At 48.9% G+C, this 26,857-nt stretch overlaps 1 protein-coding gene across 3 annotated transcripts; it reads left to right on the forward strand.

Annotated features, from left to right (window-relative positions):
- Window positions 1–458: 458 nt before the first annotated feature.
- Window positions 459–26,205, forward strand: PKN1 (protein kinase N1). 3 transcript variants are annotated; one of them, XM_074203626.1, is made up of 22 exons: window positions 459–565; window positions 9,714–10,035; window positions 10,632–10,768; window positions 12,254–12,386; window positions 12,577–12,722; window positions 12,838–13,048; window positions 13,320–13,511; window positions 13,645–13,754; window positions 13,876–14,019; window positions 14,410–14,485; window positions 14,567–14,705; window positions 15,498–15,600; window positions 15,804–15,883; window positions 15,962–16,037; window positions 16,139–16,230; window positions 16,326–16,502; window positions 16,896–16,958; window positions 17,108–17,184; window positions 17,308–17,450; window positions 17,997–18,104; window positions 18,296–18,376; window positions 19,208–26,205. In XM_074203626.1, exons 1-22 carry the CDS (start codon window positions 545–547, stop codon window positions 19,409–19,411), a joined length of 2,835 nt encoding a protein of 944 aa, XP_074059727.1. In that variant the 5' UTR covers window positions 459–544; the 3' UTR covers window positions 19,412–26,205. The 3 variants fall into 3 exon arrangements, with proteins under 3 accessions (XP_074059727.1, XP_074059724.1, XP_074059725.1); XM_074203623.1 differs by lacking the exon at window positions 459–565 and adding an exon at window positions 1,210–2,953; XM_074203624.1 differs by lacking the exon at window positions 459–565 and adding an exon at window positions 7,759–7,955.
- Window positions 26,206–26,857: the final 652 nt, after the last annotated feature.

Genomic DNA, 26,857 nt, shown 5'->3' on the forward strand with positions numbered 1-26,857 from the left:
GGAACTCTCCTCGGAAGCGGGCCCGGCGCGGCTTTGTCTGCGCCCCCGGGCTCGGCCTGGCCTCCCCCGCCCCGGGGCCCCGCAGCTCCGGGCTCGGCGCCCGCGGGGGAGAGGCAGGCCCGCGGCTGGGCGGGCCCGCCGGGCCCGGTGGGCTCGCGGCGCGGGGGGCCCGCCCCTCGGCCCCCCGGGCAGCCCGGCCCGGCCCTTCCTCCCCGGTCACGTGGCCAGGCCGGCTCCGGCCCGGACTGGCGAGGCCGCGGGGCCCAGGGCCCGGGGGCCGGGGGCGGTGACTGTGGCGGGCCTTGCGCGCGCGCGCCGGGTGGAGCGCGCCCGGGAGCGCTCCGGAGCCGCCCGCCCCCCTCCTGCGGGCGCCTAGAACCCGGGGGCCGGGGAAGCTCCCCTCGGGGGAGGAGGCCGGGAGACGGGGCGGGGCGGCGGCCGAGCGGGTGCATGCCCCGGGCCGGGGCGGCGCAGGGCGGGCTGCGGGGCCGGCCGCCGCGCGGGCGCGAGGGAGGCGGCGGAGGAGCGGCGAGCGCGGGGAGCCATGGCCAGCGACGCGCTGCAGGTACAGGGCTGGGGGCGGCGGGCGGGCACCTGCCGCGGCCGGGGCTCCCCCTCCGCCGGCGCCCCGCGGCCCGGCCCCGCCGCCACCCCGAGGGAGCCGCGGAGGCCCCGCCCCGCCCCCGGAACGGCCGCGCGAGCCCCGGACCAGTGCCCCGGCCTGCCGGGCCCGGGCCCAGGGGCGGCGCGGCGCCTTCCGGCCCGGGGAGGGGGCTGCGAGGGAGGGCAGCGGCGGGGCGAGCGGCCGCGAGGTGCCCGGGGCCCCGAGCCCCCCAGCCCAGTAGCCGCGGCATTTCCCGGGGCTGGGCCTTGGGGGGAAGGCCAGGTCCTGCGGGCCTGGGGGGCCGGGGCTTTCCTCAGCCCTCGGGCCCCTCGACGCCTCCATTATGTGTTTGTGTGCCCCTGCGCCTGCCTCGGGACGGAGACTCCGCCCCCCCAGCAGGTGCAACTCCACCTGTCCGCCCTGCCACCCTCCTCCCCATCTGCCACCAGTGCCAGGCATAGATCGTAAGACCGTAGGAGCTGCCCCCGGCAGGCAGCTAAGACATCATCTAGTCCGGCTTCATTCTACAGATGGGGAAACTGAGGCTCAGAAGGAAGGAAGCCGCCCGAGTTTGAACAGGTAGCAAAAGCAGAGGAATCCAGAATCTTCGGCTCCAAATGCAGTGTTCTTTCCATTATCCCTTGCTCCCTGATTCATCCAGGAATCTCTCCCAGACTTCCCCAACCCTCATGATTTCTCATTTCTGAATAGAGTAAGAGGCAATGGCTTACTAAATGAAGGCTCCACCTCAGAGGTCAGAGACAGGAAAGGACAAGGAAAGACCTAGAGGTGTCTGACCAAGGCTCTGAGCAGTGTCAGATCTGCTTCTCTCCTCATCTTTTTCTTTTTCTTTGAGTTTTACAATTTTCCCCCCAATCTTACTTCCCTCCCCCCACCCCACCCCCATGGAAAGCAATCTGTCAGTCTTTACTCTGTTTCCATGTTGTACCATGTTGTACATTGATCCAAATTGAGTGTGATGAGAGAGAAATATCCCTTTTCTCCTCATCTTGACCCCCACCTCCAGTAGAGTTGCAAACCTTAAGCCTGGGATTTAATGTTCTCCTGATTGTCACCTGTTGACAGATGATTTTTCAACTCTAATTAGGCCTCAAAAAATAATCCAGGAATCTAGACTTTCATTTTTGCCCAAGATACAAGTGATCAATCGATGATTAATTATACTTCTAATTTTATAATGGTCCACAGACCGACAAAGTGCTTTTTTTGAGGGAAACTAAGATAACTGAATTGACACAGCTAATACTCAGACCTTCATTTCTCTTCTCTTCTTCAGTCTCTTCATCATTCCATACTTAGACCTCCCTCTAGAATCTAGAATCTAGAATCTGGAACCCAGAGCCAGCCAGATTACCTTCTGTGATATCCTCCATGATCATTTCCTGACTACATATTCCCTTCCCTAAGTCTGAGTTACAGAGACAGTGTAGTGTAGTGGAAAGAGCTGGGAGTCAGGAAACCTAAATCAAAACCCAGTTAATTTTAGATGCTTTGGTTACCCTGTAAATTTATGAATTATAACTAGTTTGTTTGGTTTTTTTCGGTAAGCACTGCTTAAAAGAAATCTTGTTTTCTGAATTTGGTTATATTCCCCAATAAAGATATTATACCATTGCAAAAAAAATTAAATTCATATCCAACTTAGAAAGGTTACACTTCATGAAGCATGAATAAATTTTAAGAAAACATTAATGGAAATGTATTATAGGAGACACTACTCTAATTGGATGTCAAATGGTTTTTCTGAACATATTCAATTCTTAGCACATTCACACCACCAAAAGTTGAATTGCTAGGTTTTGCTATGAATTCTCTGGACAAACCCCTCCTCTCTGGGTCTCAGTTTCCCTTTGTATAAAGCAAGGGAGATAATGCGTTTCATTTCTAATATTTTGAGTTAACAACCAACCATCAGGTAACCTTCCTTTCTAATATATAATTGAAGGTCCAATGAAGTCTTAGAATGGCCTAGGCTATTGGTCTCCTGTCCTAGAACCACTGAGTTTCACTTCCTAGAGCCAAAGGTGAAAATAGGTGAAATGTTTTCAATCACTACTCAACCCTGCCCCATGCCCACCCCAACTCCAACTAACTCCCCTGGCTGTCCAGCTGTCGCTTTATAACTGGGTTTTCATCTCCTTCTGCAATCTTCCTGTTCCTCTACCCTCTGTCCCTTCTGTGTCTCCCCTTCCCTGGTGGCATTCTCCCTCCCCCCTCATCTTTGTCCTTCCCCACTACCAAGTCTGGAGGGAGCACCCCTCGGCCAAGCTGATGGCAGGGCCCCCGTGTGGAGGAGCCAGCCGCGTCTGGTGCTGCCGATCGCACAAGGTTAGACGCCAACCCACTGTTGATGAGGTGGGCAGGGGACTGGGGGAGGGGGGAACACAGAGGTCTCTGGGAGAAGCAACCTGCTGGGGGTGGGGCATATAAATTACCTCCTGTTCCTCCTTTCCCTTTTCCAAAAGAGCAGTGAAAGGCTAAGCCTGAAGAAGGAGCAGACCAATGGGGGAGGATCTCTGGATATCAGGATCCTCAGCATCATGAGAGAAAAGGGGTTGACTGAGTTTCTCTGTGCCTCAGCTTCCCCACTCTAGAATACTTTCCCCCTGGAATCCAATGGTCCTATCTGTGATCACTGAACATCAGTTGTACTGGGTCCTGAGGAGGACCTGAAAGGAGAAGAGCCAGGTCTGTCCTTTACAGAAATATATCCCCTCACACTGCCAAACTCTAGATTTCCCCAGGAATAGCCACTGGCTGTTTGGAAAAGGAAAGAGGTAACCTCGGTTTTCAGACAAATTTGACAAAAGTTCAATGCTGTGTGAATTTGGGCCCTCTCACCCCCAAGTTGAAGGGAGAAGTTTCCTCATCTGTAAGCAAGGATGACATCTGTATTTTGCCTCAGTTTCCCATCCTGAATACAGCACTCATTTAAAAAATTAAGAGTTGAGAAGATCCCTGCTCCATCTAGCTCTAGAACTGATTACAGATCAGACTTGGGGTCATTGTTAAGCCCCTTTTCTTTCCTTCTGCATTTCCTCTGGAAAGAGACCCTAGGGCTGCCCCGGGGTCAGTCTCGAAAGCAGAAGTATCTGGCTAGTGTCTGGATCCAGATCCCTATACTGTGGCAGAGTTATTATGATCACTAAGAGAGGCAGTAAAATACATAGGGAAAGTAAATGAGAAAACAGCTCTAGTCCCAGTTTTGTCCCTAACTTTCTGTGTGATCTCATGTAAATTAACCTCCACTGACCTAATTTTGCCCAACTATAAAATAAGGGAATTGAATTAGACTCTTAAGTGCCCCTTTCAGCTCTAATGATAGTAATAATACTAATATCAGCTTATATATATATATATATATATATATAAAAAAGTAATTTCTCAATGTTAAATTTTTTTATCAGTGTTATTGTTATAAAGTGTTTAACATACATTATCTCATATAATCCTCATAAATATTATCTCAGTTTTCCAAAGGATGAAACTGAACCTGAAAGTTTATGACTTAACAGTATTTCATATTTGTCTGGCATTTTATGGCTTACTCCTCCTGATGAAGGGAAACAGCTTGCAATGATAGAGCCCTGGGATGTGGAATGAGAAGGATCTGAAGATCCTAGCTCTCCCACCCATGTGGCACTTCTGGGACCTCAGTAGTTCCCTCTTCAGTAAATGAAGAGACTGAACTAGATGGTCTCTAAAAACCCTACTAGCCCTAAATCCTATTACTTTAATGTGAGAAAGATAGTATTAATATCCTTGTTTTACAGAGGAGGAAACTTGAGGCTAGAGTGACTAGCTAAATGATTTGCCCATAGTAAGAAGTAGTAAAAGTAGGACAAGAATTCCAGTTTCCTGACTATAAATCCTGATTCTTCTCCTTCTATACTATAGCTGCTCCCCTGGACTATGAGTCTGCTCTCAGGTGGTGTTGAAGGGGGGCTGGGGTGAGGAAGGAGAGAATCTACACTCAGCCCATCTGTCCCAGAACAGATGGTAGAGGGTGGCTTTCCAACTCTTTCTATCCTCCATCAACTGTTTTTATCTTCTCCTCCCTTTCCCCTTATGATGGGACCAGGGCAAATGGAGGAAGCTGCAGGTTCCCTTGTTTTCCCCTCGGTCTCCATTCTAGGATAAGAACAAAGGATGCCTGGCGCTTCACCCCATGTCAGGCTTCGGGAAGTGTGTGGGCTGGAGAAGGGAGCCTGGAATCAGGACGCCTGGGTCCACAATGGGGGAAGGTGGGGCCTAGAGCTGTGTGTTCAGGATGCTCAGGTCCTTGGGGGAGGAAGGAGCCCCTCCTCCCTATGAGTCACCCCCCTAGGGGCCAAGGGGTTAATTAACCGTCAAGGCCCTTGAGGGTAGGAGGAGATCCACAGGCCTATCTGTGTGGCCTGCTGCCTTATCCTCCCTCAACTCAATAATTTTCCTTCCTTCCCTCCCCATCTACAGGCTCAGAGTGACCTCCCCCCACACACACACACACACTCCATCCCCCTATCCCCATCCCTCTGTCTGTCTGCTTGTCTCCATGCTAACACGTCTGTCTGTTTGTCTATACTATGTCCGGGGTAAGGATGTCCGGTTTTTGCTCAGGAAGCCTCGGAACCAGACATTATTGGGGGTGGGGATGCCTGGGTCCCAGACTGGTATGCAGGCTGCAGGCTGGTAGGAGGAGGAAGGTACTGCTTGGATTCAGGGGCTGGGGATTACTGGGAACTCGGGACATCTTGATTCCTAGAGATAGAACTGGTCATCCTGGCTTGCTAACTGGGCGGCGTTAGCTATTCCAACAGTTCTTAACTGTGTCTGTCTTGGCAGTCTGGAGCCGTAGAGAAAATAATGTTTTTATTTGCATGAAATAAAATGCAGAAGATTACAAAGAAAAACAATTATATTGAAATACAGTATTAAAATATATATTATATATATATATATATATATATATATATATATATATATATATTTAGAAATCCCAATAGTTCATGGACTCTAACATCTAGTTAGTCCCTTCTCCTTGGCCTCAGTTTCTTCCACTGTCAAATGAAGAGGTTGGGATGATCTCTCTAAGGGTCTTTCCAGCTCTAAGTTCTATAAATCATGACTCCTGAAGCCAGTCACAATTTTCAGCCTGAAGGAAGGGGAAAGTTTCCCCCTTACCCTAGGTGACCCTGGGGCAGCTGCATGCTAGGCCCTAAGGCCCCAGAGCAGAGCATCCCAGCCAGGGATTGAGTAGGGAGGGATTGGGGCAGGCCCAGTGGCCTCTCTCCGCCCCACATTCCTGGGTAACTGAGGTCACCAGGTTCCAGCCCTGCAGCTTATACAGCTGAGTTCAGTCGGCCCTAGAAAGGAGGACTGGGGGAGTCTGATCAGTGGCAGGAACCAGGCACCGTGGGAAGAGGAGGAGACTGGGAGAACTCCATGCCCCCTTCTCTTCCCCGTCGTCTCTGAGGGCCTCTCTGCCTCCAGTGGCAGGACAATGAAAAGAAAAGAACCAAGATCTGGCCTCAGATCTTGGCTCTGTCACTTAGTGTGACCTTGGGCAAATTACTTCTTCCCCCGGGTCCTGGTTTGCTCATCTATAAAACCACGGGGTAAACTAGATAATCTTTAAAGTCCCCTCCAGCTTCAGTTTCCTCCTTCCTCATAGTCCTATTAGTGACAGAAGAGGAAAGGTAGTCCTCTCCCCTCATTCTTCCCCAATGAAGCCAGGACTTGAAATGCTTGGGATTCACGAAGGCCTCAAAGTCAATAGTTGCTCTTTTTCTAGGTGACAACTCAGAGGGATAGTCTCTGTGTTTGGGAGACCAGGAGAGAAATCTTGATAGAGTTTGAAGTTTGAATGCTGCCTCTGACATTTATTATCTGTGGGATCTGGGGCAAGTCACAACCTCTTTGGCCTTCAGTTTCCTCATCTATAAAATGGGAGCGTTTAGACTAAACTTTCTCTGAGACCCCTTCCCCCTGTACATCAGTGATCCTAAGACCTAGGTTATTTGGGGGAATAGTCTTGAGGCTGCTCACTTTAGGCTTGGACTTCTAGGCTTGGGGTGTTAAGGAGCTAGTTTAGAACAATAGAGAGGGGATGAGAAATAGAGTTGGGGCTGTTGGGAAAGAGAGGGAACCTCCTGCTTAGGCTAGGGGTGGGGGTGGCCTGAATAGGCCCTTTGTGGGGCTTGGTCCAGCTGGCCCCAGCCCTGGGGGGATTGGGAAAGTGGCAGCTGGGAGAGGAAGGAGGTCACTTTGCAGGCTAGGAGGTGTGGCTCCTGGCTTCCATGCTGGGTGGAGGAGGGAAGGGTCCTCCACCACAATGGAGAGGACCACTTCCTCCTCTCCTTCCCCCCTCCCCCCATCAATTCTGCCCTTCTTTGGAAGGTGACCTGAACTTGGAGTCTACTCCTTGAATGTGAAGTTCAGAGGAACTCAACCTCTACCCTTAGGACTCACAGAGTAAGATCAATTATAGAATGGTCTTGCAAGAGAAAGAAGACTAATTTTAGGGTCAGAAAGGGCCAGTTTGAATCCTACTTTGGTCCCTTACTAGCTGTGTTTGGAAAAGTCACCAACTCTTCAGGGACAGAATGATGAGATTGGGTTTGATGGTCCACAGGTAAGGGGGCTGCCATGTCCCCTCTGCTCTCCGACCCAGCTTATCACTAGGGCCGCAGGAAGTGGGCTCCAGCCTGGGAGGCAACAGGAAGTCTGCTTTGAGAAACAGGGAAGGACAGGCTCTAGGTGGGGGGGATAGGAAGGGAGGGGAGTCAGGATTCAAAGGAAAAGGGAGCAAATGTTAGAGTCAAAAAGAGAGGATTTGAAATATCTCTTCCTCGGTATATTGGGATATCACATCCCTAATCTGGAACTCAATTTACCCATCTGTAAAATAAAGGGATTGGATAAGAGGATTTCTAAATCTTATGAGCCCTAAGTTCCAGGGGCCGAGGTTCGGGACCCTGGGACACATGGCCCTGTGTGGAGGTATGTAGTAGGCACCCTCACACCCGCCACCCCAGCCCTCCTTGATGACCCAAGCCTGCCCCAGAGCTGTAAGAAGTGGGGGGACACCCCAGATGTTTCAGCTGGCATCTCACAGGCTGGTCCCCTCTGTGTTTAGGAGAGGGATGCTCCTCCTCACTCAGTGTTGCCCTGATACTCTGGGCCCCTCTTCCCCTTCCCCCTGGGGGGGGGTGCCCTTAAAGAGGCCTGGGGAGGCAGGAAAGAGGAAGTGGCAGACTCAGAGCTCTGGGCCAAGCCAGGAAGAGAGGGCGGAGCCGCCCCAGGACCCAGGATGGCGGAAGCTGAGCCCCCCTCGGAGCTGGAGCTAGAGGTGGGAGACTGGGCCGGGGTGGGGGGAGGGCAGCTTTGGAGCTTGGATTCTTAAGTGCTAGGGATAGGGACTGTCTGTTCACCTGCGGCTTCACTTCACTCCCCAGGAAGGTCAATGACAGATCTCCCTCCGGGGATCACTAGAGTAAGGGGTCTGGCTGGGCAGGCCAGAAGGAGGGGATGGTGGGTAAGATGGGGAGATGGAACCACTGGCTGCCTGGGGTTCCCCATGGAGACAAGTAAGGAATCTTCTTGGTCAGGGTCAGACTTAAGGGTCAGGGACAACAAGTATCCTGGGTGATCCAGCCTCTCCAGGAATTTGGATTTATGGGAATCACTTCCCAACCGGAATTCTGGGTCCTCTAAGGTCATTCCTCCAGGACTTTGGATGACACTGTCACTTGAATCAAGAATACTGAGAACCCTGTTGGAACTCCTGCTAGCCACAGCCTTCACCGTAGGCCTGCTTCTGATCTAATGCTTCTCTGAGCTTAGGGGAAAATTATGTTCTAGTGGGTGGGGAGGGGGTCGGAGATGAAGGCAGCCCTCTGCCCCAAGTAGAGAAAAAAAAATATTTGATGTCAAAGATACAGGAGATATATGGACCCCCAAGAATTTATTAAATCAGGGGTGGATTCTTGGGACCCCTGCCCCACAGTCCCTCTGTGATACTCCATCCAAGAAGTCTGTACCCATCACCTATCATGTATGAATAGCATTTTGTAGGGCTATGTTGCCCGGGAGGCAGAGACTGGTCCCTGCCCATTGTCTGGCAAGAGGGCTCAGACTCCCTACTCTCTGCCTCCCTCTCTTGAAAACTCTGAGTTAGTTGTGGGATGAAATTAAGCTTAAAGGGGTTATAGGTCCTCAGAGGGTAAAGACATCTCTATGGACTGGAGGTGATGGGATTTCACTTCTAAGAATAAAGGGAAAGGGAGAGAATTACATCTGCCAGCTCAGGAAGGAGTCTGGCCTGTTCTGGGTTAGGAGAAGGACAATTTTGAGGAGCACAGAGAAAGGTAGGAAGAAAGTATAACCCTCAAACCCTTACTCTGCAACTTAACAGTGTGACCTTGAGCAAGTCAATTCCTCTCTTTGGGCCTCAGTTATCATATGTAAAATGAAAGAAAATTGGGCAAAATGACTTTAGAAGTCCCTTGTATTTTGTAATCTTTAGGTCTGTGCAGGTGGGGACATATTTGCAGGTGCTTTGGAAGTGGAAGGAACTTAAAATGTCATCTGTTCATTTTTTAGAGATGGGGCAGGTAGATGGAAGCAGGCATGAAACAACGGGATAACTTGTTGGAGGTCATATAGTGGCAGAAATGGGATTCAGGGGCAGCTAGGTGACGCAGTGAATAGAGCAACGGCCCCAGAGTCAGGAGGACCTGAGCTCAAATCCTGCCTCAGACACTTAATAATTACCTAGCTGTGTGGCCTTGGGCAAGCCACTTAACCCCACTGTCTTGCAAAAAAACTAAAAAAAAGAAATAGGATTCAAATCAGGGTTTCTGCTTGAAACCCCTTTAACACTGCCTCTGCTGCAAATGAAGGGATTTGACTAGTGTTTACTGAGCAGTCTCTTCCAGCTCTAAGCCTCTGGGATTCCATGAGTTTGGGCTTCCCAACTCAAGAAACCAGGCTGAGGAGGCTAAATATGGTCCCCCAAAAGAGGCATTTCCTCCTCTTCCCTCCGGTTCTCCTAATCCTGGGTCCCTAGGGTGCTGAGACATGGTCTTTCCCTTTGTCCCCTTCACAGAGCGAGACCGGGAGTTGGTCAGTACTAGAGCAGCTAGGCCTAGCAGGAGCAGACCTGGCAGCGCCAGGGGTACAGCAGCGCCTGGAGCTGGAGGTGGAACGACTACGGCGGGAGATCCGAAAGGAGCTGAAGCTGAAAGAGGGAGCAGAGAACCTGCGGCGGGCAACCACTGACCTCGGCCGAAGCCTGGGCCCAGTAGAACTGCTGCTTAGGGGCTCCACCCGGCGCCTGGACTTGCTGCACAGCCAGCTGCAAGAGCTCCATAGCCTTGTGGTGCTTCATGAGCCCAGCCAAGCCCAGTCCCAGCTCAGCCAGGCCCAGGGTGAGCAAGGTGCTGAGGAAAGGGCCTGAGAAGCCGAGACAGCAGAGACTGGACATTAGGAAGAACCTGCTGGGGATGGGGCAATCTGAATGCCAGGGTTCCAAGGAGAAAAGAAGGTCCTGGTATTCCAGACCACAGTGGGACTACCTATGTAGCATCTCAGGGTGGTATTAAAATGTGGGAGCCTCCTCATGTCTTGAGGCTGTCCTTTGAACTGAGGGCAAGAAATCTAGGTCTAGTCTAAAAACTCTCTCTCCATCAGGAAATATTGTGGGGGGGTAGAGAGGAGGGAGGGACACAGAAGGGTCAAGATTCTAGGCCTCCAGGCTCCCAGCCCCCAGCTTGTCTTTCTGGCTTAGGGTGGAAACCACACCAGCAGCTCCCCTTACCTCGGCTCCCCATGAAATATTCAGACTCCAGGCAGGACAGAAGCAAAGCAGCCAGATGCTCTGAACAGGGAGCTGGGACACTAGGGTTCCTAGTTGAATCATTGTTTTTCAGAAAGAAGGTAGTTTGGTCTATAGTTGCACCCAGGAAACTCCCATAAGTCCTGGGTAGAAGGGGACTCTGACCTCTCCCCTTTCTGTGCTTTCCAGATGACCCCCAGTCCCCCAACTGCTCGGCCACCAGTCTAAGCCTGGTGGCTGGCTTGGAGAAGCAGCTGACCATCGAGCTCAAGGTCAAGCAAGGGGCAGAAAACATGATCCACACCTACAGCAATGGCAACACCAAGGTGAGCTTGGGAGCTGAGACCTGGGGTTGGGAGGGATGACACTTCCCTAAGTCCTGCTCAGGACTAGAGGGACGAGGAAGGAAGAGTTAGGGGAGCCTTACTTGGCCAAGACTTGGTTAATGCATCTGGGCTAGAATGAAAAGAACCCCAGACTCCACCAGAGGACATGAAGTACAGAGGCCTGCATCTACAGTTCACTAGCATTGTGACCTTGGGGCAATCAGTCCCTTTCCCTTTCTAGGCCTCAGTTTCCTATCTTTGAGATTATACCTTTTAGCTCTACTATTTCATCATTCTAAGTTGGAGGCAGTTTGTAGAGCTCTGTTGAAGAGCTGTGGCAATCCAAACTGAATCCCTTCCTAGTTCTCCCTTGGTTGAAGGGCCCGGGGCAAGAAGAGTACTGAAGAGAAAGGAAGGATCTCATACTTTATGTCTCTTCCTTAAGGATATGATTCCTCTCTCATCACATTCAACTTAGAACAATGCATACCATGGAAACAACATAAAGACTAATAGAATGGAGGCGGCTAGGTGGTATAGTGGATAGAGCACCAGCCCTGGAGTCAGGAGTACCTAGGTTCAAATCCAGTCTCAGACACTTAATAATTACCTAGCTGTGTGGCCTTGGGCAAGCCACTTAACCCCCCTGCCCCTCCATTTGCCTTGCAAAAACTTAAAAAATAAAATAAAAAATAAAAAAAATAAGACTAATAGACTGCATTCTGTGGGGGGTGGGGGGAGGGTACCAAGATTAGGGGAAAAAAAACTCAAAATAAATAAAATCTTTCAAATCTTTCTTAAAAAGAGTGAGAGGGGGCGGCTAAGTGGTGCAGTGGATAAAGCATTGGCCCTGGAGTCAGGAGTACCTGGGTTCAAATCCGGTCTCAGACACTTAGTAATTACCTAGCTGTGTGGCCTTGGGCAAACCACTTAACCACATTGCCTTGCAAAAAAAAGAGAGAGAGAGAGAGAGAGAGAGAAAGGAAGGGGCTGCCCAGATACATCTCTTCTCTGGGCCTCTTTTTCTTCTTCATTTGCAAAATGACCAAAGTCCCTCCCAACTGAGGTGGCCCAGGCAGAGAAGCAGCAGCTTCACTAGAAGTCCCTTCTCTGCTTCTGAATTGTAATGTGACCTCTGTTGCCTCATTTGTAAATGAGGAGATTAGATTAGACAACCCCTAAAGTGTCTTCCAGCTCTGACTTTCTATGATTCCATGAGGACTCACATTTACAGGAAGAAAACAGACTTGTAACAAACTTAGATGACTCTGCCCTCCAGAATAGACAGGTTGGTTAGCTCTGGGACACGTGTGTCAGGGGCATGCACACATGCACCTTTCATGTGACAGCAGAACATAGGTATCACATGATCCTGCAGGAACACACACTTAATTTTGTGTGTATGTGTGTGTGAGAGAGAGAGGGGTGGGGTAGGGAGGGGCGGGTGTTTTCTCCTCTCCTCTCCCCATTCCCTCTCTTTTCCAGGACCGAAAGCTGCTGCTCACGGCCCAGCAGATGCTGCAGGACAGTAAGACGAAGATCGACATCATCCGCATGCAGATTCGGAAGGCCCTGCAGGCCGGCCAGCTGGAGAGCCAGGGCTCAGAGGAGTCACATGGTGAGCCCCTGCCCTGGGAAAGCCCTTCCCCCCAAGTCACAAACAGAGCCCAGGCTGGCTGGGGGGAGGGGGGCACAGGATCCTGCTGGAGCCCCAGTGTGTGTCTTCAGCCAGGTGTGCCCCATTATGTGTGGCCATTGTGGGGTGGGGGGACCCCCTTCATTGGCCGGTGACCCCTTGGTGGCCACAGGGGGCCCGGACCTGGGCGCAGTGGAGCTGCGTATCGAGGAACTAAGGCATCACTTCCGAGTGGAGCATGCAGTGGCTGAGGGAGCCAAGAATGTGCTGCGCCTGCTCAGTGCTGCCAAGGCCCCAGACCGCAAGGCTGTCTCAGAGGTACCCATGGGGGTGGGGCAGGCCCGTAGAGGGGGTGGTGGGCAACCACAAGGGGTGGGCTCACTCCCTGGAGGCCCCCTCTGCTCCCTCTCATGCACTGCCCCTCTCTGTTCAGGCCCAGGCCAAGCTGACCGAGTCCACCCAGAAGCTGGCACTGCTCCGGGCCGCCTTGGAGCTCCGCCTTGGAGAGCTGCCCGCTGATCACCCCAAGGGGCGACTGCTCTTGGAGGAGTTGGCCATGGCCTCGTCTGCAGCCTTCAGCGCCCGCCTGGGCCCGTTCCCTGCCACTCACTACAGCACCCTCTGCAAGCCCTCCCCCCTAACAGGTACGCCCCTGGGGCCCTAGGACCCTGCCCAGACCTCACATCCCCATCCATTCTCTGATCAAAACCTCACACTCCCCCCAGACCCCTACCTAGCCCCTTCTTCCAGGTGTCTGAAATCTTCTGGCTCCTTTGCTCCTTGTTTCCCTGGGAATCCAGGGCCTGGCCCCCGATTTCTGTTCCTGCATCATCCCCTGTCCAGAACCTAGGCTATAGCTGGGGGTCATAAACCTTGACCTTTTTGAGGTCCCAATGACCCCCCCTCTCCCCACAGGGACTCTATCAGTACGGGTTCTGGGCTGCAGTGGGCTTCCTGAGACTGTCCCTTGGAGTTCTCCACCAGCTTCAGGAAGCTCGGGCACCCCCGAAGGTCGAAACCCCTTCTTGGGCCGCCCAGCCAAGGGCCTCTATAGCAGAAGTGGCAGCCTCAGCGGCAGGGGTAGCATCAAGACCGAGGAACCGACCAGCTGAGTATTCCTAGGATACGCTGAGGGGGAGGATAATATTGGGGCAGAATATTCATGGGTAGATGCAGGGTGGGGTGTGTGGGGGAGATTTGTGGGGAAAAGGAACTGACCAACAGTATGGTCTCTTCACAGATGAAGTCAGTGCTGTGCTCAAGGTAGACAACACAGTAGTGGGCCAGACACCATGGAAGCCATGTGGCATGAATGCTTGGGACCAAAACTTCACTCTGGAGCTGGAAAGGGTGGGTGTTAGCAGAACAGTGTCTGGGAAAGACAAGGGTGGTTGCTATCACTATAGTGGAAGGAAGGTAATGGAAACACAAGGACCAAGGATGGACAGTTTCCCTCTGACCCATTCCCCAGGCCCGAGAGCTTGAGCTGTCTGTATTCTGGAGGGACCATCGTGGCTTGTGTGCCCTAAAGTTCCTGAAGCTTGAGGATTTTCTGGACAACCAGAGACATCAGGTGCAATTGGAGTTGGAGCCCCAAGGCTGTCTTCTAGCAGAGGTATGGACCTGGACCCCAGTCCCTCCCAGAAACTCCCAGGTCCCTATGCATCTTCCTTCCCCTTCCATCTTCCTCACATCTCATAAACTCCCAGGGATGTTTTCTGGCAGAGGTGTGACCCTGGATCACTATATCTCCCAGGAGCCCCAGATCTTTAGGCTTCTCCATACCCAGAACTCTAAATGTCCTAGGAATTCCTACTGTCAGAAGTATGACTTCCCACATATCTAGTGTCACACTATCTTTCCCTAAGACTACCAGCTGCTGGAGATTCAGCCCCCAGCCTCCAAACCTCTTGCTAGGATCCTGCTCTCTGTCCCCAGTCCTCCACCTATTGTCCTGACCTAAGCTCAGAGAACAGAGTTTGGGGATAGCTCCCTTCTCTCCCAGGTCATCTTCCACAACCCAGTGATTGAGCGAATCCCACGGCTCCAGAGGCAAAAAAAGGTGTTCTCCAAGCAGCAAGGTGAGTGTGGTGGGTTGGGCAAGGACAGAAGATAAGAGTTAGGACTTCAGTGTAAGACTTTTTCTTCCCATTAACGTTCAGGGAAAGCTTTCCTTCGAGCCCGGCAAATGAACATTGACATTGCCACATGGGTACGGCTCCTTAGGCGTCTCCTTCCCAGCGCCAATTCTACAGGCACTTTCAGCCCTGGGGCCACCACAGCAGAAGGTCGAACCTCAGGGTAAGAACCCCTTTGCCCAACACCTCTCCTTTTCCCAATCTCTGATCACACTAGATTCTTCTAGTCTGAAGACTAGACCTTCATCACCTGAGCACATAGACTAAGAAGTTCTGGTAACCTTTTCCTAAAATGTTCAGTGTATAGGCTAAGCACTCTAGGGCTTGGGATTCCCCTTCCCTAAAGACAAAACTTAAAGAACTTTAACTCAGACCCTTTCCTTTCAGCATCTTTCTGCCCCCTTGCCTATGGGGTTCCCTATTCTCACATCCTCTCCAAGCACTGGGAACTGAACTCAGACATCCAGTTCAGCTCTTCTCTCTCATCAGCAAGAAAGCAAATATTTCTTAAGCACCTACTATGTACCATACTCTGAGGATACAAAGACAAAATCAAAATAGTCCCTTCCCTCAAGGAGCTTACATTCTTGCTAGGGCAGATAAAAATGAATGTGTATGTGTAAGTATATTCAAAATAGATACAAGGTAATTTGGGGGAAGGGAGGAGAGAGTGCTAATAGTTGGATGAATTTTGCAGAAAGTAGCCCCTGATTGGTTCTTGAAGGAAACTAGGGATTCTAAGAACCAGAGGTGAGGAGGGAATACATTCCTGGCCCAGGAGGCTGCCAGTGCCAATGCATGGGAATGAATGAAGGGAGGAGGTACAAGAATGTACCTAGTCTGTAGAGTAATGTCTAATACAACTGGAAAGCTAAGCTGGGGCTTTTTTTTTTTTTGAAGAGTTGCACCGTGGACATACTGCCAACCCGTATGCCCTCTTCCTCTTTCTCTGTAGGGACATTTCCATTGAGAAACTGAACCTGGACTCTGATAGCTCCACCCAGAAAAGTCCCCTGGATCCACTCTCCAGCCCCTCCAGCCTTTCTAGCCCTTCCCTGGTGAGGATCCCTTTACCCTCATGGGGTGTCTCAGCCCCCTGCATTTAGAGAGTTTTGGGGGGTGGAGTGGAGGCTTGTGACGCTGTGGCCCCTGAGAAGGCAGCTTATCTCCATCAGAAGGGGAGAACTCTGGAGAGAAGCCTGGGCAGGAGAAGGGACTTGGAGTTGAGAGTCAGGACTCTCCCTTCCTCTCCCCTGACCAGAGTCCCAGAAGCCAAGATGCCCCACAGCCCCTGGAACTGATGCCTGAAGACAAAGAGACTCCGGGATCTGCTCCTTCCAGGTAAGTCTACCCTCCCTCCACCGCACCCCCTTTCTATCCAGAGGCCTGGGCCTCCACTAGACGCTCTCTCCTCTGCAGCCCCCTGAGGACATCCCCACTGAGCCTGAACGATTTCAAATTCCTGGCGGTCCTGGGCCGAGGCCACTTTGGGAAGGTGAGGCGGTAGGGATTGGGCTGGGAGTGGGTTGAAGCCTGGATTCTTTGGAGTGGGGGGACAGGCCAGGCCCCAGTCACAGCGTGCCCGCCTGCCCCCAGGTGCTGCTGTCCGAGTACCAGCCCAGCGGGGAGCTCTTCGCCATCAAAGCCCTCAAGAAGGGGGACATAGTGGCCCGAGATGAGGTGGAGAGGTAAGGTGGGGAGAGGGGTGGGCCCAGGTGGGCAGGGCCCGGCGGGCAGGCCCAGGTGGGACTCCCGAGCCCCGACTCTGCCTGCCTCTCCGCAGCCTGATGTGCGAGAAGCGGATCCTGGCCGCGGTGACGGGCGCTGGCCACCCCTTCTTGGTCAACCTATTCGGCTGCTTCCAGACCCCGGAGCATGTGTGCTTCGTCATGGAGTACGCAGCTGGCGGGGACCTCATGCTGCACATCCACAGCGACGTCTTCACGGAACCCCGAGCTGTGTAAGCCCCCTCCCCGGGGACCCTGGGGTGCAGGCACTCCCCACCCGCTCTCGATGACCCCCGTGGTGGTTCTGTGGGTTAGCGGTGTCCGACTCTGGGGTCTGCCATTTCCTTCTCCCACTTGACTTGCCCAGGGTCACTGCAGCTGGGCAGTGTCAGAGGTCGAATTTGAACTCGGGCCTTCCTCTAGCTGCAGCCCCGGCTCGCTGCCCTCTGGGGCCCCAATCTCTCCTTGAAGTCACATTCCTTGTCCCCACGGGCTCCTCCCATGTGTGGGGCCATCTTCTGCTTGTCCCCCCCAGAGCCTCCTTCCTTCCCCTGGGGTGCCCTTCCCAATAGCTCCCCTCCACCCAGCCAGAGCCACAGCTCCCTTCTTCCCCTTCCTCTCCACAGCTTCTATTCAGCCTGCGTGGTGCTGGGGCTGCAGTTTCTGCATGATCACAAAATTGTCTACAGGTGGGCAGGGAAAGAGAAAAAAAATGCTTTATGTGAGGGGGGGGTGGTGTGGGTTTAAGTCCAGTGTTGGGGGCAGGGCAGGACTCAAACCCAGGGTGCAGCAACCCCTGGGCAAGGGAGACCCTAATTATTGCCCCCAAACCATCTAGGGATCTGAAATTGGACAATTTACTGCTGGATACGGAAGGCTATGTGAAGATTGCTGACTTTGGGCTCTGCAAAGAGGGTGAGGGCCAAGACCTGGCTGGGGAGGGGAAGCACCTGGTGGAGGCAGGGTCAGTGCACCCAGATACTGAATCTCCCTCTCCTCCTATGCCTTCCCAACTCCTCTTTTGCTGTCTGCCTTTAGGGATGGGCTTCGGTGACCGCACCAGCACATTCTGTGGGACTCCAGAGTTCCTGGCTCCTGAAGTGCTGACGGACACATCTTACACCCGGGCAGTGGACTGGTGGGGACTGGGGGTCCTGCTCTATGAGATGCTGGTGGGGGAGGTGAGTCTTGTGACCTCAGTCTGAGGCATCATTTCCTTGTGTCCCTTACACTAGTCAAATATTGGAACAGTATTGGAATCATAAGATAGTAGATTTAGAGCTGTAAAGTAGCTTAGAGGTCAGCTCATCTCACCTCTTTATTTTATAGATGAGGAAACAGGCCTGGAGAAGTTAAGTTAGAGGCCAAGATTCATAAACTCTCCGAGGACAGGATTTGAATCCAGGTCTTCTTATCTTCAAGTCTAATGTCCAGGCTATGCAGCCAAAACAGGCTTCTAGCCCTGTAACCTGGTTTGGGAGACAAGATTCTGTCAGGCCCAAATAGTTAGGATCCACGGGGCTGAACTATAGGAGTGCAGATTGTCACCATAAGAGGAGCTTCCTGAGGGAATTGAGACTTGACCTGAGGCCTAAAAGATAAATAGCATTTGGAGAAGGGGAGAGGCGTCAGGAGGGCATTTCAGACTTGGTCATTTGTCATCTGAAAGTGGGTAAAGAACTATGGGAATCAGCTCCCTTCCTATGCTTTTATTCCTTCCTTTCTAGTCCCCATTCCCTGGAGATGATGAAGAAGAGGTGTTTGACAGTATCGTCAATGATGAGGTCCGCTACCCCCGTTTCCTTTCCACCGAAGCCATTGGTATCATGCGCAGGGTGAGGACCAATGGACTCATACTCCCACTCACCCTGGGTCATGACCCTATAGGCCCAGGTTTGTCCCTTGCCTAATGCACATACCATTGGATGTTTGGACTCTTTGAGCTGCAAAGAGGAGGACCTGGGATCCTAGTTACACAGGGGTTAAGTGTAGGGAACATGAGGGTCTAACTCTAGTCTCTTCCCAGCTACTTCGACGGAATCCAGAAAGACGACTGGGCTCTGGTGAGCGGGATGCTGAGGATGTTAAGAAGCAGCCATTTTTCCGGGTAAGACCCCTGTACCTCAGTTTCCCTTCTGGCACTCTGACATCTCTACTTCCTTATGCTTTGTGTTTTTCTCTGCCCCATATAGTTGACCTCTCTCATTTTTCTACACCTTGACTTCTGTTCCCCCAACCACAAATCTGTGATATTCCCTTCCCAGTTTCCCTACAGATACTTGATTATATTGGAGGACTGTGTGGGGTTCAGTTTAAGGGACCTGTGATGGTGGGAAGAATCAGTCTTAGGGACACTATAGTCCATAGTTGCTGAAGAAGGATACTGAAGTCACTCTTGGTGGGACACAGGGGTAAAGTGTTAGATAATACTGGTGATATAGGAATTGGGGGTGGAAGACTCAAAATTATGTTAGAGGAACCCTGGAGAGATCAGGGGGAAACATTTAGATTGCTGCTGGGAACCAGAGGAGATGCTGATTAAAATTGGGTAGAGAGAGGATAGTTTTAGGGAACACTGCTAGTGTGCTTTTGAGGAGTAGGGATAAGTTTGGGGGAACTGTGCTGGGTCTAGGGGAGCAATGTGTTCAGGGCTGGGAATACTGACTTAATTAGGTCACCCAGTGGGTAGAACTCTGGGCTTGGACTCAGAAAGACCTAAGTTCAAGTCCTCAGGTCCCAGACACATACTAGTGGTGTGACCATGGGCAAGTCATTTAACCTCTGCCTGCCTGCCTCAGTTTTCTCAACAGTAAAATGAGGATATAAACAGCACCAACTCACAGGTCTGTTTAGGAGATCAAGAGGTAAACAATTAGTGACTGGTAAACAGTAGGTGCTGTATAAATATTTATTCCCTAATGCCTGCATTCCTCTCCAGACCCTGGGCTGGGAGGCATTACTTGCCCGCCAGCTGCCACCACCTTTTGTTCCTGTGATCAAGGGCCGAACAGACATCAGTAACTTTGATGAAGAGTTCACAGGCGAGGCCCCAGCTCTGACACCACCTCGGGAGGCTCGGCCCCTCTCAGCTGCTGAGCAAGAAGCATTCAGGGACTTTGACTATGTCTCTAAAGGCTGCTAGCACTGCCTCTCCCCAAAGGACAATGAATGGACTGAACCCTTCTCTCCACCCCATTCTCTGCAGTTTGTAGTTTTTAAAAGGCCTTTGGGGTTTGCCCCATCAGAGAAGACTCTGCCTCCTTCTTATGCGTCAAGGGTTGTGTGGGGATGGGGAAACCCAGTGCCTGGAGAAGTGAGGGGGAGGCAATGAGGAGAACCACTCACATTATCTGTGACCTTAGACAAATAATAACTGCTTTGGGCTTCATTTTCCTTATTGGAAAGGCTTAAATGATCGATGAAGTCTATTCTAGGCTGAAATCTGTGGTCCTGTTTTCTGATGACCTTGAGGGGAATAGGGCCTTGACCATTCTAGTTTTGTCTTTGATGGGAGAAGGAACAGGAGGAAGGAGAAGGAACTGGGAAGGAGATTTGGAGGGCTGTTGAATTGTGAAGAAAGCCAGAGATGGAATTTGGAAGGAGCTGAGAAGTTGAAGGAGAACGATTTAAGGTGAAGGAGGATCCAAGGAAGAGGACTGCCAGGGGGGAGAGGAAAGTAAGTGAAGGAGGTGGAGTTCTCAAGCTGCTGACAGGAAGAGATGTGATGGTGCACATTTGAAGACCACAGCAGTTCTCCAGGAGGAAAAGAGATGCTGAAGACCTCACTTCAAGCAAAGTCCAGAGAGCAGAGGGAAATCTGCAGTGACCTGCAAAGAGTGAGAGATGAGAGATGCATTGTATTTATGTGTCTGCCTTGACCATGTAGGGTTAATGCTTATCTGTGTTCAAAGTACAGGCTGGCCTCTCTCCCAGAAGACAAGGTACCCTACCTAAACAGGCTAATGACTCTCTGCTTTCCAGGTTACCAGGGAGAATTGTGGTCATTTAAAAAGCACAATGAGTGGTTTGGTGGGTGGTGGGGAAACAAAAGAAAAGAGATTTGAAGAACCAGCTGAGAATCCTAATGTGTCAGAGAGCTCTTAAGGAGGAAGGCGAAATAGGAAAAAGACAAGTGAACCCTCTAAGCTCTGTAACCAATGAGCCCAGTTCTCAAGAGGAAGGAGATGGACTTTGAAAGCATTCCTTCAAGGAATGATGTAGATTCACAGGTGAGAGAGAATTCAGGAAGGGTAAGAGGAAGGGAAGGTCAGGAGAAGGTTGTGGCCCTCTGCAAGTGGGGTGATAAGGAAATTCTTTGTCACTCTGATAATAACAATTTTTTTAAAAAGACTGCTTTCTGTCTTAGAGCATATTTCCAGGAAGTGACAGAAAACCTTCTAAGACTTGTCAAGCAATATGACTGCTAGTCACATCTTGTGATCCAAGTGTTCAGACATGTTTCCGCCAGGAAGACTCTAGAAAGCCCTGCTGGATATTAGGAAGCCTTGGGCAAGAAATCAAAGTCACTGCCATTGCTTGAAGGGAGAGACTTCAGATTTAGGAAGCGAATAACTGGTTTAAGAACATAGTGGCTAAGAATGGGATATGGATTTCTGGTTCATAGAATAAAATATAAGAATGACATGGTCAGAGACTAATTATACCAAGGGCTGGTAAGAATTTATTTGCCTGTTGTTTCAATCACGTTTGACTCTTTGTGACCAACATTTGGTATTTTCTTGGCAGAGATACTAGAGATCATTTTTACAGATGAGGAAACTGAGGCAAAGAGGGTTAAGTGATTTGCCACAAAGCTAGTGTTGGTGGCCACATTTGAACTCAAGTCTTCCTGACTCTAGGCCTGGTGCTCTAGCTGCCCTTATATCTGCCTAGAGAGTTGAAAATGAATAAATGAATGAACAAATGAAATGTTTTTTAAGCATTTATCATGTGCAAAGCATTGTTCTACACCCCAGAAATACAAATCAAAAAGTCAAACAGTTTCTGGCCTCAAGAAGTTGACATTTTAATGGAGCAGACAATACATTTGGAAAGTATGGGCTTTAAGTTACATGGAAAAGTCCTGTAACTCTTCAGATACAGCTGCAAAGCACATGTCATTGTATCTTCTTTAATCTCTTTTCCGCTGATAATATCATACCATGTTTTTATGTTAAACCAATTAACAGTGCCAAGGATTTTGGTAGCCACAACTCTCTTGGAAGGACACAGTGGGGTGGGGGAGGGAGGGGAGAAGAGGTCTTCAGTAGTCGTAGCCACAGCACTGAAAGAACAAGTTGCCAGGCTCTTTCTCCATGGGGTTTGCTTCTCAGGAAGATGACTTGTGGACATCGCACTGGGCTGGAAGTATTGCAGTTACTAGAACTCTTCATATTCAGGGTTCTGAGAACCTGACAGAACATGGTGGTTTAAGGTGGCAATGATGGTGGTTTTACAAACCTGGCACTTGTAGCCTCCCGTAACCCTCAGAGTGCCTTGCTGCTTTAACCAAGCAAATCTTGAAAGTAAAAAGAAAGTGGTAGAGAGGACTATCCATACACACACATCGAGCTAGAAAGCATGGAGGGTTACTACCATATGGGAAGAATAGTAGAAGAGAAACCCAGGAACTGACAGGAGCCAACAACAGGCAAGGAAGGAGGCCACATTAAAATACGTGACTTCTAAACAGAATACATCAAGTTTGGATAACAAACAAGGGAGTTAGATCTCCTAATTCCAGGAAGCCAATTTGAAATCAGAGGTGTCACTGAGACTTGATGGCTGTCAGACTCATGGCTGAAACATGGCTCAGAAAGGGATATAGTATCTTATTTGAAAGGGGTAGGATAGATAAAGTGATGGGGTAAGGTGGCCCACATATTTTGAAGATTTACTCATGTATAAAGAAATGCCAGGAACCAGAAACATTGTGAATAGATGTGACAGACACAGAAATACTATTCCCATCTAAACATGATCTACTTGAATACCAAGAACTAGGTGAGGAATTTGGGGAAAAGCTCACAGCCCTGACATGCAATTATGACAGATGTGAGGGGAGACCTCAGTGATCCAGATACCTGCTGATATTCTTTCTCTACCCAAAGCAGATCAATTCATAATTTCTGGACTCACCTTAGTGAAACAAAATTGTACCCTCCATCCCAATGACATGATCTACTTAGGCAATAGATACACATTCTTTATGTTTCTGTGCACCCCTGAACTTTTCAGGCTCAAAACAAGTGTCTCAATTGCCTTGCCCTTAAAGTTCTGGGAGGAACCAGTGAGAGGAACTTCCATTTCTCATCTAATACTGAACAATGAAGAGGAACTGCCCACTGAAGTAGAAATGATGGAAACTTAAAATTGTCAATCAGTAGAAAAGAACATGAGCAGCTATGTGCCAGCCCTGGAGTCAGGAGGAGCTGGGTTCAAATCTCATCCCAGGTACTAGCAGTGTGACCCTGAGAAGAATCTGCTTTGTCCGAATTTCCTGTCTGTAAAATGAACTGGAGAAGGAAATGGCAAACCACTTTAGTAGCTTTTTGTTTGTCCTTCATTTGTTGGGTTTTTTTTTTACAAGGCAATAGGGTTAAGTGATTTGCCCAAGATCATACAGCTAGGTAATTATAAAGTGTCTGAGGTCAGGTTTGAACTCAGGTCCTCCTGACTCCAGGACTGGTGTTCTATCCACTGTGCTACCTAGCTGCCCCTCTAGTAGCTTTTTGCCGAGAAAAATCCCAAATGGGTCCTGAAGCATCTGACATGACTGAAAAACAACAGCAAAAAAAAAAGAAGATAAAATCCAGGCACAGTCTAACATCATCTAGAGAGAACTTTTTTAAAGTTCTTTAAGCTCTTTTAAGAGCAGATTTCAAAGTCTAGAGGGAAAGGTTAGGAAAGAGTCTGTATGAGTTCAAAAGGAACCACTGATCACCTTTTAAAAAGAATCATGAAAATTATGGCAGGTAAGGAGACAAATGCAAAAAGCATGGTTTGGTTTTATAAGAAGGGGGTCAGTCAGTCAGTCAAAAAGCATTTCTTAAGTATCCACTAGTTTATCAGGCACTTTGCTAAAATGTTGGTGATACAAAAAGAGACAGAAGATAGTCACTACCCCTAGCAGCTTGCAATCTAATGTCAGCAATGATAAAGCACAGAATAAATTGAATCTGGCAAAAGTTGTGTTTTGGATATAGGACCACTGCTTAGGGTGGAGAAAATAATGATAACAGACTAGAGAAGCAAGAACCACTAATTCCTTTCTTCCTTCCTTTCTCTCTTTTTTCCTTTCTCTTTCTTTCTTTCTTTCTTTCTTTCTTTCTTTCTTTCTTTCTTTCTTTCTTTCTTTCTTTCTTTCTTTCTTTCTCTCTCGCTCTTTCTTTCTTTCCTTCTTTCTACCTTTCTGCCTTCCTTTCTTCTTTTCCTTCCTTCCTTTCCTCTGTTTTCTCTACCAAGAAGGAGAGCTGTAGACTAGAAAGGATAGAACAAAAGTGAGTCTTAGGACAACTGACACACAAGAGAAGTTGAGAGTTTGAGGGAACCTAGTTTTCCCCTTGATTTCAAATCACCTTGCTCAGATGACTGCCTCTGAACACATATTGGCAGATATGATTACTGAACCTTTGTCAAGAATGATGGCAGTAGGGGGCTACTAGGTGGACAGGGTACCAACCCTGGAGTCAGGAGGACCTGAGTTCAAATGTGATCTCAGACACTCAATAATTACCTAGCTGTATGACCTTTGGCAAGTCACTTAACCCTATTGCTTTGCCAAAAAAAAAATAATGATGATGAAACTAATAGTTATTATTTAAATAGTTTTAACATTTACAACACACTTTGTAAAGGGCATCTCATATGATCCTCACGACAATGTTGGAAGGTAGATATTTTTCTTATTACCAATAATGAATGAGGAAACTGAGGATGAGAGTGATAAAATAACTTGCCCAGGGTCAACATGTCTGAGGCAGGATTTGAACTCAAGTTTTCTTAACTCCTAAGTCCAGCCTCAGATCACTTCACCATCTTGCTGATCTTTTACAGAACAGGGGAAATAACACAAGACTAAAGAAAGTCATCCAGATTTTCCTAAAAGGAAATGTGGGAGTCTGCAAGCTATAGACCAGCAAATTTAACTTGGATTCCTAACAAAATTCTAGAACATGTTATTAAAGGGAGAGTTAGTGAATGTCTAGAAAAGGAAGTGGTGATCACCCAGAGCCAGTATGGCTTTATTAAGGTCATTCCAGAATAGCTTCATTTCTTTTTATAGAACCAGAAGGGCAGAGCAAGGGAACACTATAATCATCTAACATACCTAGATTTTAGCCAATAATTTGATAAAGGCTCTTTTATGTTCTTTGCAGAAAAGATAGATCAGAGTTCAACAACAGGGTGGGTGCAAAATGGGTCAAAGGATTAAACATAAAAAATAGTCATTAAAGTTTTACTGTGAGTTTTGAGTTTTACTGCTACAGTTGAACATTTTTGAACAATAATCTGGATCAAGGGTAAGAATCATGTCCTCAGTTTGATAAATGACAAAAAGCTGGGTAAGAAACAACGTGTGAACCAGAGTAGGGTTCTAACAAGAGATTAGTGTGCCACATTGATCTCAATTTAAGAAGATGATATTCAATGGAATATACATAAACTCATATTAATAAGCTTAAAGGGATTTGGGATCTCATCTATTTGGGATGTTCTCCCCATCATGTAGATTGAAAAATTCATTTATTTTTAAATTAACAAAGTTGTTTGCTAGAATTACATCTGGATCTTGAACCCTGTGTTTTGGCTCTTCTACTTGTGTGTGTAAATAACTTTAGGAAAGAAAGAAGAAAACAAGCTTTGATTAAGTTATTGTGTTAAGTGTTTTATGAATATTATCTCATTTCATTCTTACACTATCCCTAATTTAAAGAAGAGGAAACTGAGGCAGAGAGGGGCTTAAGGTCTTGCCCAGGGTCACAGGAAGACCTGTAAATGGTTGAGGTCAGATTTGAACCTGGCTTTCCCTGACTCCCAGTCCAATGCTCTATCCACTGCTCTCCTTCTCTGGGCCTCAATTTCTTCATTAGGAAAATGAGAGGACTGTAAGAAGTGATCTCTTAAGATCCCTTTGATTTCAAGTAACATGAGGAAAATAATAGTCCCTGCCTCATGGGGCTATTAGGAAGTTTTGATGAGCTAATCCATGTGAAGTCTGTTGGTCAGACCAAAAGCATCAATTAAAAAAAAAAAAGGCAACAAATAGGCTCCAGGGAGTTCACATTCTAATAGGGAACGCATTGGCTGCTGAGGGTTTGAAGATGACATTTGAGCTGAGTCTTGAAATCTAGGAAACTAAGAAGTAGTGGTGAAGGGATAGAATAGGCCTGGGAGACAACCACTGCAAAGACAAGAAGATGGGAGGTGGAATGTCTATTCTAAGGAACTACAGATAGCTCAGTGTCACTGGATCTCTTAGTAGAGAGTAGAGTACTAGAAGTCTGAGAAGGCAGGAAGGGACCCAAGTAGAAAAAACTTTAAATGCCAAACAGAGGACTTGATATTTCATCCTGGAGGTAATAGAGAGCATGGGAGATCATTGAGCCAGGTGGGTCTGATATGATTAGAGAGCTAAGCCTTAGAAAAATCACCATGGCTACTGATAAAGTAGAATATAGAGGGATGAGTCAAGGGGCCCAGTTACTAGGCTGTTGTCCAGGTGTCAGTCGGTAGGACCTCAGTCAGCATTGTGATTGTATGAAGAGGACACAAAGGAGATGCTGCAAAGTAAAAATGACCAAATTTGCCAACAGATTTTGTGGGTAGGGTGAATGAGAGGGAGTAGTCCAGGATAACAGCAAAGTTGTAAGCCTAGGTGCCTAGGAAAATGGTGATGCTCTCAATAGGAATAAGGACGTGATTGGGGTTTGTTGTTGGTGAGGGTGGGTAGAGAAGATGAGATCTGTTTTGAATATCTTGGTTTTGACATGGCCATGGGAAATCCAGTTTGCAAATCTTTTTTTTTTAGGTTTTTTTCAAGGCAATGGGGTTAAGTGGCTTGCCCAAGCCACACAGCTAGGTAATTATTAAGTGTCTGAGGCCAAATTTGAACTCAGGTACTCCTGACCCCAGGGCTGTGCTATATCCACTGTGCCACCTAGCCACTCCCAGTTTGCAAATCTTGAAGCGCTGTATAAATGTTAGACTATATTATTATTATTATTATTACAAGAAGGAAAAGTACAGTTAGTCAATAGTTCCTTGGAAAAAGATCTGGGGATTTTGGAGACTGTAGTCAACATGAACCAGTGGTCTGAAGGGGCAACCAAGAAAGTTCAGGTGATCTTCATCTGCATTAAAAAAAAAAAGATCTATCACTCTAGGTAATATGTTATAGAAAAGGTGTTGACCTGAACTGGTATAGGGTATTCTCACCCAAGAGTTTCCTGTATTAATGAAATCATATGCCTAGAACACACACACACACACACACACACACACACACACACACACACACACACAAGAGGAAAAACACTGGAATGAAGTGAATTTCAGCAGAGATTTAAAGGAAATTAGGGTGGTCAGT

The sequence above is a fragment of the Macrotis lagotis genome, chromosome X, assembly GCF_037893015.1.
Source record: "Macrotis lagotis isolate mMagLag1 chromosome X, bilby.v1.9.chrom.fasta, whole genome shotgun sequence".
NCBI lineage: Eukaryota > Metazoa > Chordata > Mammalia > Peramelemorphia > Peramelidae > Macrotis > Macrotis lagotis.

Excerpts from the sequence above, each read along its gene's own strand:
- PKN1 (XM_074203623.1), top strand. The coding sequence starts at position 2,897 with ATGGCAGGGCCCCCGTGTGGAGGAGCCAGCCGCGTCTGGTGCTGCCGA. Across the intron at positions 14,020-14,409 it reads AAGGCTGTCTTCTAGCAGAG|GTCATCTTCCACAACCCAGT; the intron begins GTATGGACCTGG and ends CTTCTCTCCCAG. Across the intron at positions 14,706-15,497 it reads GCAGAAGGTCGAACCTCAGG|GGACATTTCCATTGAGAAAC; the intron begins GTAAGAACCCCT and ends CTTTCTCTGTAG.